Source organism: Callospermophilus lateralis, chromosome 19 (assembly GCF_048772815.1).
Source record: "Callospermophilus lateralis isolate mCalLat2 chromosome 19, mCalLat2.hap1, whole genome shotgun sequence".
In the NCBI taxonomy this organism is placed as follows: domain Eukaryota; kingdom Metazoa; phylum Chordata; class Mammalia; order Rodentia; family Sciuridae; genus Callospermophilus; species Callospermophilus lateralis.
In genome coordinates, this window is record NC_135323.1 from 33,322,446 (window position 1) to 33,335,410 (window position 12,965).

At 44.9% G+C, this 12,965-nt stretch overlaps 2 protein-coding genes across 6 annotated transcripts in view; one reads left to right on the top strand and one right to left on the bottom strand.

The window, feature by feature from the left end:
• Window positions 1–9,430, top strand: part of Usp42 (ubiquitin specific peptidase 42) — a 48,289-nt gene extending 38,859 nt beyond the window's left edge. For 2 of the 3 annotated variants that reach the window (XM_076840224.1, XM_076840225.1), the window contains 2 exons: window positions 1,805–3,286; window positions 4,320–4,835. In XM_076840224.1, the coding sequence (XP_076696339.1) occupies window positions 1,805–3,286; window positions 4,320–4,635 (1,798 nt within the window). In that variant the 3' untranslated portion in view covers window positions 4,636–4,835. Of the gene's footprint in view, window positions 1–1,804; window positions 3,287–4,319; window positions 4,836–7,321; window positions 7,366–8,383 lie in introns of those variants that run through there. The other variant, XM_076840226.1, reaches the window with a different exon arrangement.
• A 253-nt stretch (window positions 9,431–9,683) lies between these two features.
• Cyth3 (cytohesin 3) overlaps window positions 9,684–12,965 on the bottom strand; it is an 89,383-nt gene continuing 86,101 nt past the window's right edge. For all 3 annotated transcript variants that reach the window (XM_076839926.1, XM_076839928.1, XM_076839927.1), the window contains exon 13: window positions 9,684–12,806. In XM_076839926.1, the coding sequence (XP_076696041.1) occupies window positions 12,734–12,806 (73 nt within the window). In that variant the 3' untranslated portion in view covers window positions 9,684–12,733. The remainder of the gene's footprint in view (window positions 12,807–12,965) is intronic.

Genomic DNA, 12,965 nt, shown 5'->3' on the forward strand with positions numbered 1-12,965 from the left:
AGGGCAGGGGTTTGCAACTCTATCAGAAAGCAAGTGTTCTTTGAAGGCCCCTCCAGAAATCTAAAATTCAAAGAAAATATATCCTGCCTTGACAGTCAATTAAAAAGAAAAAAAAAGTCAATGTATCACCAGGTGCAATAGTTCGTGCCTATAATCTACTCAGGCGTCTGAGGCAGGAAGATTGCAAATTCAAGGCCAGCCTCAGCAACTTAGATCCTGTCTCAAAAACAAAACAAAGGGCTGGGATGTATGTAGCTCAGAGGCAGAATGCCTAGTGTTGAGTCCCATGTCCTGTCCCCCCACAAAATTCAGTATATTGACCTGACTGTAACTTATCTCAGGAATAAAATGAAAGGGGTTTGAAATGCACTTTCGGTGTGGAAACCACCAGGTAAGGCTGCACCAGGATATGGAGTACTCAGGTGTTGGCATGTGTGCACAGGTGCGCTGTGCACCTGGCTGTTTACAATGCTGCTTGACGTCGACTAAGTGCCATGCACAGATTCACCATCAGGAGTACCAGACTCTCTTGATGAAAACTTTTGGTGAAGTTCTTATCAAATCATAGCATGACCATCCATCTCTTGCTTTATGTCATAATTGCATTGCTAGAAAATTTGAAATCTGTGCTAATAACACAACTGGTATTTTTACCCTTGCAGATGTGAGAACATGTGGGATAGAGGATTCTTTCTCCATGTGTGGCACCTGTGCCATTGGGGTTCCCCCATCACTCTGGCTACCCCAGAAAATACCTGCCAGCTTCCCCAACTGAGAACCTGTGTTAGGGAGGTTTAATTGTTAAAGCAGAATTGGGTCCTTTAGGCAAAGAATACTCATTCTTAAGGACAGAATAGCTGGAACACTCTGTCTTGTAGAGTGATTTTTCCATGTTTTTTCTAGACTAGTTTTGTGGTCCTCATCTCTGATGTGCCTGGGAATTATTATAGATGACAATAACAAGCCCATGATGTAGTTTGACCAATCATGTACTGCTTTATGTGCTGAGCTCTGGGAGTCCTCTTCTACAGTGCTCCATGGTGACTTCACAGGTCACAGGGGTTATCTCTAAAAAGTAGAGATCGCTGGTATTTTATTATTTTCTGGCAGCTGTCACTAGCCTTGGGAATATGAGCCAGAAGCTCTTCAGCTGCTAAGGGTGGGTGAATTTATCACAGAAAGTCCTAAAGCCTCAGTGAGTCCTCCTCGGCTTCCATAATTCAGGGAGTTGCTGGTTCTATTTGGAGGTAGCTCCCCTGCCTCAGAAGCTCCAAGAGAAAGGGAGAAAAGGGATCTAGAGAACTTAGTGACCCCAGCATAATTTTTTGTTATCATTGTTTAGATTTACTTTTTTAAAAACATTTATTATTTTTTAGAAGTAGTTTGACACAATACCTTTATTTTATTTATATATTTATTATTATTATTATTTTTTTTAATGTGGTGCTGAGGATTGTACCCAGGGCCTCGCACATGCTAGACGAGCACTCTACTGCTGAGCCACAACCCCAGCCCTAGATTTACTCCTTAAGAAGAATTAGAAATATATGAATATAGGAAGATTCTAGAACTGCAGAATCTTTGTTGCTGAAAAATAGGATAGGAGATAGGCTAGATACAAATTTTATTCAATAAAGGGAAAAAGAAAGTTCTGATTTTTAGAGATAATAAATAAGCCTGTTACTAGGTTTCAGGCAGATATACTTAAAGTTATAAAATATTTAGCAAACATAGCCAGTGACAAAAACCTGTACAGAAGTCAGGCTAACTCCTGGTTTGTTTCTCTGTTTTGGTGGGGCTGCAGTTTAACTGGAACAGAGATAAGTCCAGCTGAGGAGCCTGCTGCAGAGCCGGAAGTTGGCAGTACCACTGCTGGTTCTCACGAAAAAGTGGAGACAGTCACAAGTCTGAGCAGCAAGTTAAAGAAGGCTTTGCCACCCTCCGACCCCAACACCAAATCTACCAAAGAAGAAGTCTCTGAAAACATTTCAGCAAAACCTGATGAGTCCTTGCCCATTATTAACAATGTTTGTCACACCAACAAGAATCCCATGGGAGATGATCAACTTTCTAACCTGTGTGACACTGAGAATCTTACAAATGACCAGAGCAAACCATCCCAAGAGGTAAAAGGAATGTTAATTGAGAGTCCACGGGACTCTGCACCAGTGGAAATAGTGGAGAAGTTGAGCCCAACTCCCTCAGTACGTTCAGAAGATGAATGTGAGCATAAACTCCTAGTTTACCTCAGTAGAGACAGATGCAGGGATATAGAAGATCCTTCCAGAAGCACAGGCGTGTCTGCAGATGCATTGACCTCTCCCCAGCCAGACAGCAGGATCACAGGAGCCCACTCAGATGGGGGTGCCGAGCATAGCAGTGGCGAGAGATGTGATGAAAACAAGGTTGGACAGAAAGTTCAGGATCATTCTCCGGTTAAGGAAAAAATCGGTAGCCTCAGAAAAGTTGATCGAGGACATTATCGTAACCGTAGAGATCGTTCCTCCAGTGGAGAACACGCAAGGGAAAGTAGGAGCAAGACAGAGGACCATTATCACAAAAAGCGGCGCTTTGTTAGAGAGCGGGCCAAGCAGGAGCGCCACCAAGTGGAGCACTGTAACGGGAGTCAGCACCCCCTGTGCCACAGCGAGCGGGTCAGCCCCAGCGAGCGCCGCTCCCTGGGCAGGTACAGCTATCACCACTCTCGCAACAGAGGTGGGTCAGACCAGGACTGGGCCAGACACCACCACTCAGAGAGTGAGCACGCCTGGGGCCGGGAGAAGTACTACCCTGAGAAGATGAGGTGGGACAAGTGCAGGTATTACCATGACAGGTACGTCCCCTACGCAGCCAGGGAGACGAGGGAGTGGAGGCCTCTACACAGCAGCGGCCGGGAGCATGACCGAGGACGGCTGCACAAGGACTGCTACAGGGGCAGGAAGGGCTGGGAGCCTCCTGCCAGGGGCAAGGAGCGGCACCACTTGCACAGTGTGCGAGTGGGGGCAGCCCCTGCCCTTCCTCTGCACCCTGCGAGGTACCCCCAGGAGAAAACTGCACTGGGAGCTGAAGACAGCAGTTTCAGCCTCTCGGATCGGTTTCATGAACATGAAACTATAAAGTCGCGGAAACGGAGGTACGAGATCATAGAAAATAATGACAGTCACTTAGAAAAGAAAGCCCACAGAAGCTTACAGAAGGACCCTTTAGAAGAGCCTAAGGTGAAGAAGCACAAGAAATCAAAGAAGAAAAAGAAATCCAAAGACAAACATCGAGAGCGCGACTGCAGGTGAGGATGGTGGCGCACTTGGAGCAAAGCAGAGGCGCTGCGCCCACGGAGCTCCTGGTGAGCTCCAGGCCTCCGGCACTTCTCACAGTAACCAGCAAAGGGCTGTGTCAGTTACACTGGTTTGATTTGTATTCTTCATCTCTGTGGAGTTTGAGATTTCGCTATTTCTACACATTTCTAAAATTGCTGCTTTTGAGTTGCATTTGTATCGTAATGGCCAACAGCCTCATTTCTTAAATGTTGTTGCCTTCTCAGTTAATGCTTTATAACCCTCCTAAGAGTAAGTGTAAATGTAAGGCGGGAATCTCTGTCTTCAAGGTTGGTTTTTATTTGATGTAGTTATATTTTCATATCTGTTACATTTTCTTGAAATTTAGGAACAACAAGATAGGCAGAAAACAGGAGGCCACAGTTCCTTTGATATTTGCCTGCCTACCTAGAGTGGTGGTCTTAGATGTATATCATTTATTTCCTCGGCCTGCCTTTGTCTATTTTTCTGTCTCTGTTTCTCAGTTCAAATCCTTAATGTGTTTATATTTTTAAAAAGCAGGTTGGCAATTGTCTTTAAAATGACTGATACATGCTGTGATGAGCACGTGTGACCAGTAGGGTTACTTTGTACTTTAGTTGCCAAAAGCCATATGTAAACAGGCAGCAGGTATATGAGGGGAAAGGAAGTCACAAGCTTCTTCCCTTCTCTGTGCCTGAGACACATGACAAAATGCTATTTTCCTTCAGTCATCGGTTTTAGGAGAAGTTAGCCAGGTACCCCCATGGTGGTCTGGCCACAGCCCCAGCTCCTGAGTGCTGCTGGAGGTGGGTGGAGGTGGCCAGAGGTGGGGTCCAGGTTGGCTAATTTTGACCATGGGATTAAAAAGCATTACAGTGCAAATGGACAACACATTTGTAACTAGGTAAGGATTTTACCTGTGTCTGCACACTGAAGTCCTGGGTGGCATGAAAGCCCAGGGCCAAGTCCTGTGTGAGGTGCTTCTGTGTTTTGGTTGTTGAATTCTGGCTGCTTCTTCTGCAGGCATCAGCAAGATTCCGATCTTTCAGTAGCGTACTCTGATGCCGACCTCCACAGACACAAAAAGAAGAAGAAGAAAAAGAAGAGACATTCAAGGAAGTCAGAGGACTTTGTGAAAGATTCAGGACTACACTTGATGAAGGCCATGAGCTATGAGACTGTCAACCATTTCCGGAGAACAGAGGGCAGTTTTCTACTCACCGATGGCCTGCCTCTGGAAGGCATCGGACCTTTCCAGGAAAAAACAAAGCATTTAAGGATGGAAAGCAGGGCTGACAGGTGCCATCTGTCTGAGTATGGCCAGGGTAAGAGAAGATAGCTTGGAATTAAGAAGATAGAAACTCTAAATAAATTTGTTTGGAAAAGGTGATTGGAAAAATGGAGAGAGGACCTCAAGTGGCAGAAGGGGTTACATGAGTAGTCATCCTCCGTCTCGTGCAGTCTCAGCTTGCAGACACAGTGTGGGGCTGCTTCTGTTGTGTGGTTTGGATGCTCTGCCTGACCCTGTAGCATCTGTGGAAGGCAGGAGTTACGTGGAATTGGACCTTGCAGAGCCTGCGTAGTCAGAGCCTTGGAGATTATGGCTAGAGATACTTTTGCCATATATGCTTTACTCCCTGAATCCTTAAAGTAGCCAAGTGTAACCAAGTCATAACTTGATGACTTGTGTTGTCACAGACATACCTGTCAGCCTCAACTGGTGCGCCACCTCCCAGGCACCTGCACTGTGGGCCTCTGGCTCCTACCATTTCCAGATCACTCCAGGTTGCTGTGTGTCTTGGAGCCTTCTTTGCAGACACTGTCTTCTCTTGCAACTTATTATTTTTTTAGTTGTATATAGATACAGTTCCTTTATTTTATTTATTTTTATGTGGTGCTGAGGATTGAACCTAGTGCCTCCCAGGTGCTAGGCAAGTACTCTAACACTGAACCACAACCCCAGCCCCTCCTTTGCAATTTAGTAGCTCTTTGCATTCTCTGATTGTACTTGGGTCAGCTCCTCTCCCTTTCTGACTTTTTTCGGGTGGTTTTTGCCCATGAAGAGGAGCACTGAGCTTGGTTAGAGTCAATGGGGCTGGAGCAGAGGTTGGCAAAATTCAGCCCTCATGCCAGTGCCTTTGCATAACCTGCGAGTTTAGAATGGTTTTAACATTTTTTAAAATTCCAAAGAGTAATAATGTGTTTCACATGAATACTATGTGAAATTCAAATTTTAATGTCAACTCTGCTTGGGGCGTGACCAGGTTGACTGCATTGGTGCTGCTCAGCAGAAGTGAGTAGTGGCAGTAGAGACCTTGTGGCCTGCGAGCTAAAAATTTTCATCATTCTCTGGCCCTTTAGAAGGTTTGCCAACCCTGTGCTGGACCACCAGGGTTCACTTTCTTGCATAAAGACCATGCTGCTGTCATAGAGACTTTGACACATCATCTTGGCTTTTTGATTGTCTAATGTGATCTGTGGGGGAGATCTGGGCAGGAGGCAGAAACCCTTCCCTACAGTGGTCCTTAAGTTACTGTTCAATTACTGGTTGAAAAACAAATGGTCCCCAGCAAGTAGGAGTGAAAAGAGAACCAGGAGCTGGGAGCATTGAAGAGAGTCTTTCGGAGGTGGTGAGGCAGGCTAAACTTGGAATCTTCCTGTCTCAGCCTCCTGAGTGGCTGGGACTACAGGCATGTGCCACTGCACCTGGCAGTGTTTTTTTTTTTTTTTTTTTGTACTGGAGATTGAACCTAGAGGTGCTTTACCACCGAGATACATCTCTAGAACTTTTTTTTGTTTTGTTTTGAGACAAGGTCTCCTAGTTTGCTGAGGGTCTCACTAAACAGTAGGTTTTGAACTTGTGGTCTTGAACTTGTGGTCCTCCTACATCAGCCAGTCACTGGAATTATAGGCATGTGCCACTGCATCCAGCTCTATGTATTTTTTTTTTTAATATTTATTGTTTAGTTGTAGTTGGACTCAGTACCTTTATTTTATTCATTTATTTTTATGTGGTGCTGAGGATCGAACCTAGGGTCTCGCATGTGCGAGGCAAGTGCCCTACCGTTGAGCGACAACCCCAGCCCTCTTTAAAGATGTTAATTATGTACATTTTAAAATTGGTTTCACATTAATATTTCAACAATTTGGGGAAGGGGATTGGTGAGGATTGGTCCTTTTCTGACCTCTGTGTGGTACTTAAGGATTAAGTGAGGAGATGAGTAGTATTTAAGGAGTAAACAGTGAGGTATATTTATAATCTATGTATTAGGCAGGATCCCAGAATTGTTGCCAAAATCTTCTAGCCTGGCTCCCAGAGATGGCTTAGGCTCAAGGGAAGGTAGGTTGAGTGCTAACCTCAGTGTTGCTGTGGCATTAGGTGGCAGATTCCACTCATCCATTCCAAGTAGTGCATTCAGGCTGTGTGTCTGAGTGGTGGCTCTGTGTTTGTATCTCCAGTCCAGTGGCACTGATGACTAGTTTGTAGCCATGTGTCTACTATGAGCACAGACTGAGGGCCCAGGTGATGGGCTGCCTGTCTGGCCTAGGTGGCCAGGCCCTCTTGCACTGGCTGAGGACTAACACCCCTTCTGCTCTCTCCCCCTCCCTTCTACATGTTCCTCTGCCCTGGCCTTTGACTACCTGCCTCTCTTCCAAGCTTCTGTCCTTGGGCTCCATTCAACTCTCAGTTAACTTCTGTGGCCTGAGATCCGTCCTAATAGGAAAATGCTCAGCAATTTGATGGGGCCGAGGAGGGCCTGTTCCTTCAGGGATGTGGCTCTGGGGGCATGCTTCTGCTGGGTCCTGTCACCATGTGAACTTATTTTTAGTAGGACACTTGGAGAAATAGCCATGTGCCAGCCTCTGTTTGCTCTTCCTCTTTGTAGAATTGATTTCAGGTGACTGATATTAAACTACAGAAAATTGATTCTAGTTTCAAATCCCCCAATTTGCACTCAGAGCACAGGCACTAAAAATTTTGTACAATCATTATTAAAATCCATTTCCTAACCTTTGCCTTCCAGGTGATTGAAAACTTGGCCTCAAAACAAAAAATTCACTAGTTATGGTAAGCCCTTTTCCTATCTCTACATTTTGTCATTGTAGAGCACTGAGAGGACACAGATCAAGTTTTAATTCTGAAGAAAACATAAGGGCCTTATGGTGCTGTTGCAGCACCCGGGCTGGGGCAGTGCCCTGGGTGGTCCAGCTGTGGGGGTGTCAGCTCCCTCTAGCCAGGCCAGCCTGGGCAGCAGACACTTCTTAGACCTGGAGATGTGTTTAGATCCCTTTTCCTTATTGGCTTTCCCAGGACTGACCAGGAGGATGCTTGTCACTGAAGTCACTCCCTTTCCCTCATCTTAAAAAATGCCAGCGAAACTCAGAAGGAACAGACTGCCATTTGTCTGGATTTCCCCAACCCAGACCTGCCACATGTCTGTCCTGAAAGCCAGGCCCCAGGATCCCTATACCTACACCACCATCCCTGCACACACCCAGGGCAGAGGTATAGAAGTCCTGCTCTCCTAGCAGGGTGTCAGAGCTGTGGCCATGTCATGTAATGCTTGGCTTTTATTCATGGTACTGTACTCTGCACTTGCTGAGGGAAAGGTAACAGTTAACCATGTGGCCCTTGAAATTTTGTCCAAATGTGTCTATCATGTCAAATCAGTAAGGAGGATTTTAAATGAGTTTTAAAGTGATTATATCTACAGGAGAATTATCTGCAGTTAATTAACAAGCCTTACCAGTGTCTCCTCAAGGGAAAGAGCTAGGTCTAAGGAAACTAAAACTCCTCCCAAGTGAAAGTGGGAGCTGAGGATTGGGGCAGTCTAGCCAGCAGTCTGGGCTCCAGGCAGGCCCAGCTGGGCCCAGCAGATGGCGCCTGCCTGGCCTTGCCACCAGCCCACGCCTCTCAAACTGCCTGGCATTTCTGGGTTCCTTTACTGTGATGGGAAGGCAGAGTGACCATTTTAAGGAAGAAGAGCTTCCCCAAAACCCTGGGGAGCCGCTAACAGGGTTTTCTGAAAAGGAGGGCCCATCTTGGCCTCCGTTCCAAACTAATGCCTGCGCCTCTTGTCTTTCAGATTCAACGTGTTCAACAGAAGCCATCCCCAACCCAGCTTAAATTATAAACATAGAAAATAACTTTGTTCAAATCTGCGTGGTGCTTCTTTAGTAAATATGTACAGATTTTACCATGGAGAACTTACTTTTTTTTGTTTTGTTTTGGTTTTTTTTTTTGTTTGTTTTGTTTTGTTTTTTGTTTTTACCTTTTCTTAATTGCCCTTATTCCAAATGGATGAACACTTTCTACAACTGCTGACCACTGTAAGATACCGTGTATATATATATCACAGTGAAAATAATGCCCTGGAATAGAACATCTCAAATGCTGCTTAATTACAGACTCAGGTTGATTACTTGTATTTCATGTAATGTTCCTCCAAGTTAGACATCTGGTGCAAGACCAACCGGGAAACCATGGAATTATTAAAAGTACAAACTGACAGTGTGTATATTTAATTTAAAGACTTATTTAAAGATTCACAAGCTCTCAACTAAACTTTTCGAGGGCAGTCTGTTTTCTGTAATGTCTGATACTAGAAACTAATTTGCTTCATATTTTAGTTGTATTCAAGATTTGAAAATGTATTTTATAGACAAGTTCTGTTTTTGAACTTTGTGGAACTATTCCAATCAATTTACCAGTTATGATGAGTATTTACATTATGAATGTATAATCTAAACATTATTTGTACAGCCTACAGTATGTTTTTATTACATAACACTTTTTTATACAGCGTCCTTGTCTTGACTATATGGTATTGGAGTCTGAGTTGTCAGCTTGGTCCCTTAAAGTTTCTAGTTACAGACAAAAATCATACTGTGATTTTATTTTTAATATGGATATGCTATCAAACTGTGATACACTTATAATTCACTGGTCCTGCATCAGGAGATGGAGTGGGGAAAACTGTATTTAATACAGTTTGTATCTGAATAATCTGTATGGTTTATACAGTTTGTGTTGTTCAGAGATGTCTAAAGTTTGATCTTTGTTTTTTTAAAGATTGAAAAAGCACTTGCCCCACTGTAAATAATACAGCATGTAAAATTTATATAGTATATAAATGGCAGCAAATTAAACATTTTGTGTCTTGTTTTTTCTCCTGTTTTCCCCATTTGCTTGCAGCATGTCTCACTGACTTCTTCTGCAGTCACTGTAGACCCACAATGCCACATGGTCTGTTAGTAGGTGCCTCCAGCCAGGCTGTCAGGCCTGGAACCAGAGGTACAGACCCCAGGAATTGGTCAGGGAAAATCAGGCAGTGGTTTGCTGGACCCAACATATTTCTAATTTGAAGAACCAAGTCTTAGACAATCTTGTCTTAATAATACATTTGATTTTTATTTAGTGAACACAATATCTACAAGAGTTTTGACAGCCATATACCCTCCAATTTTTACTAACTTCACTCTGCAACAAAATATCAGTAGATATTTTGATATCAATATCAATAGAATATTTCTTCATGCAAGTTGTGGGAAATATATACATTGAATAACAAAACACTCCAGAAATCAATATATATGTACATTATTTACATACTGACTACATTTATTGTAAATAGAAATGTCTTCTAAGAAAAAAATAAGAAAATGAGAAATCACAACTTGTGGTTTCTGGTCTATAATAGACCTAACTTCTCAGCAAAGCACATCTGTGTAGATAAATGCATTTGTAACTCTGAAAATAGGCATTTCTTTACATGAAGCATTCGATGCTGTTTCATCTACAAACAGCTCCTCTTATGACTGTTTGGTACCACATGAACTGCTCAAAAGTGTTCTGGACCCCGAGGACATAGGTGCATGTCTGGGTCCAGAGTCAGTCCAGTTAAACCTCAAGTGATGGCCAGGACCCAGGGAGCCGGGCTAGAGGGGCTGTGGAAGTTGCAGTCTCCAGCCCAGGGTTCCTCTCCTCTGCCTACTCCTTTGTCTCTGGAGGAAACTTTGTCTTTGGCCAGAATCGGGGCTAATCCAAGCACTGAGTGTAGACATTGATGGAGAGGAGGATGAGCATGACTGAGGCTGAAACTGCTGTCCCCCTCTTCTAGGGTGTCCTGGTGGAGGCCAGGTGTGTATTTGTCACTAGACTGGAGGATTTTTTGGACCTGGCCTAACAACTCATCCACTGCCTTTGGGTTAATACTGTCACAACAAAACCTCAGATTAGGCAAGTTCACGTAATACTCTTTGAGGGAAATTACTTAGATTCTAAGTACAAAGGCCTTCTGGTATTGATCCTGGGTGACAGCCATCAGGCAAAGCTTGCTCACAAGATTTACCATCAGGTGACTTCATGCTCGCTTAACACCCCAAACCAGAAAGCTCCATGTTCCCAGGGCTGTACCTGGGTTAGACAGGAGAGAGGAAGTGGCTCGTCCACATGTGGCAAACTGACCTGGCCAGCGCCACAGCAGTTGGGCTGGTTGGGGCCAGCCCAGTGATGGCCTGGCAGAGCTGCAGCATCAGTGCTTGGCCAGGGGTCCAGGCAGCACTTGCACATGGAAGACTGGAGGCCAAGTTGCATATACACCAGTCAGGCATTTCAAGGGAGACTTGCCCAAACACTAAAGCTTCAGATTTGAGGTATCAGTAAAGTAACAAAGCCTAGAAGCTCGGGTATATAAACCAAAACAAATCAGTCTGATGCAGGATGGAGAGTTTCAGCCTTGGACCCCTTTGCTTGTATGACGTAAAGCTACATCAATGTCAGCCACACAGAGGCAAAGGGCTCAGGCTGTGCTGTCTCCGCCTCAAGGCAGTTCATAAGAATAATTACTTCTGTTATTTAGAACAAAATAAGTGCATATGGTCTGAGGTTTTGGACTTGGATTTTGCACAGGAGTACAAATGACCTCCAAAGGGTGCAAATTCCAGGTGCAGATGGGGTAGAGAGAGCAGTTCCGGGGGGAAAAGGTCACCCACCAGCTGAACAGCCCATAGAGCTGAAGAAGGTCCTACATGCTCTGCACTGGTGCCATGAAGATACAAAGAAACCATTTTACAAGGGGAGAGGGCTCTCTAATCCAGCCCCCATCTCATCTCCGCCTCATCCGCACCCTCATCTTTGTGTCAGCAAGGATAGAACCCAAGGCCCTGCACATGCTAGGCAAATACTAGCCTGAGCTACATCCGTGGCCCCCTTCATCCTGGTGTGTGTGGGGGGCTGACATCCTTTCCACAGATGTCCTGAGCACCTACTATTGTACAGGGATGGCCACGTGACAATCCCCAGTTGTGGAGCTTTACAAGTCCCACCCTGGTGTACTGTTCACAGAAAACCCTACAGGCCACACACCTTCAGTCATAGCTTGCTCTTCTCACAGGGGAGATCAAATCTCTGAGAACATGATAGTAAGGAAGAATAAGATTATTTGTAGGTACTTATATATCCATTACATTAAAAAAATCAGATTATAATGTCAAAATAAGCATTTGCCAAAAGTTTTAAATATTGATGAATGTGGTCAAAAGCCTATCAGACCAATGTATTAAAGTTGAACAACATGAAACTGCTGTTCCTAGGGGTAAAAACAGTCAAATATTAGCAGTTTTATGTGGTTCGATGCGTGGATGATTTGTGTTCAGGGAAAGGGCTTCATTGTCTAGGATTCAGCAGTTACAGGATAAATATGTTAGAAAGCATCTGTGGGGCCAAAGCTGAGTTGAGGGGAGGTTGCAGAGCTGATCACACACGGAGCCCCCAGTGTACCCGTCCTCAAGGATACCAGGCACCACCTTCCCCAGAGCACCTGCCTGTCCTCAGCCAGGCCCTACAGCAGCTCCTACCTAGGGCAAGTGCCCCACAGCCCGCCCTCTGAGTGCTGCATATATAGACTTTTTTTCAGTGCACGGTATATACTTGTGTCCAGGAGTTAAATTTATAGCTGCCATTCTAAAAATACTACTGTTAGAAAGTAAGTATCTTTCGTTATAATTTCAGAATATAAAAAGGCATATAAAAGCTATAATCCTATATATCTGAGAAAAATTCTGAATAAAAAAAGTGGTAGCTTTTCCTTTCCTGTTTTGATATAAAGCAGCGGCTTCTAGAGTGGTCAACTCTGCCCCAATGCACAAGCGTGGCATGACTGGTGCAAACGCAGTTCCTGCTGCGTGAGTCCTGTGTGTGCGATGAAGATTCCCACAGCCCAGCCGGGGGGCCTGATGCTTTGGACCTCTCCCATCATGGGTGCCCCGAAGGTGGCAGCTGACCACAGTCCAAGTCACAGCACAAGGCTTTGGCGTGTGTGTTGGGGCTGCAGTTCTGGGGGAGCTGTGAGTGCCGAGCGGGATCCCACCTCCCTGCCCTGCAGCTCTGCTGTGGGATGTGGATCTTTCTGGTGACCTGCGGAGCCAGGTAAGTTCTATTTCTTATTGGCAATTCTTCTTTTCCTTGTGGCCAACATGTCATAGAAAGGATCCCTACTGATGCTTGCTCTGGGGAAAAAAAACAAAGTGAGCAAGTCAGGGCCTAGGACAACCCCTAGACCTCCACTTCCCACCAGCCCAGGGCCTCCAAGACTGGAGAGGAGATGGAGATAGGGTAGCTTCTCCAGCAGCCCCTGAGCTCCTACAGACAGAGAACATTTGTCCCGT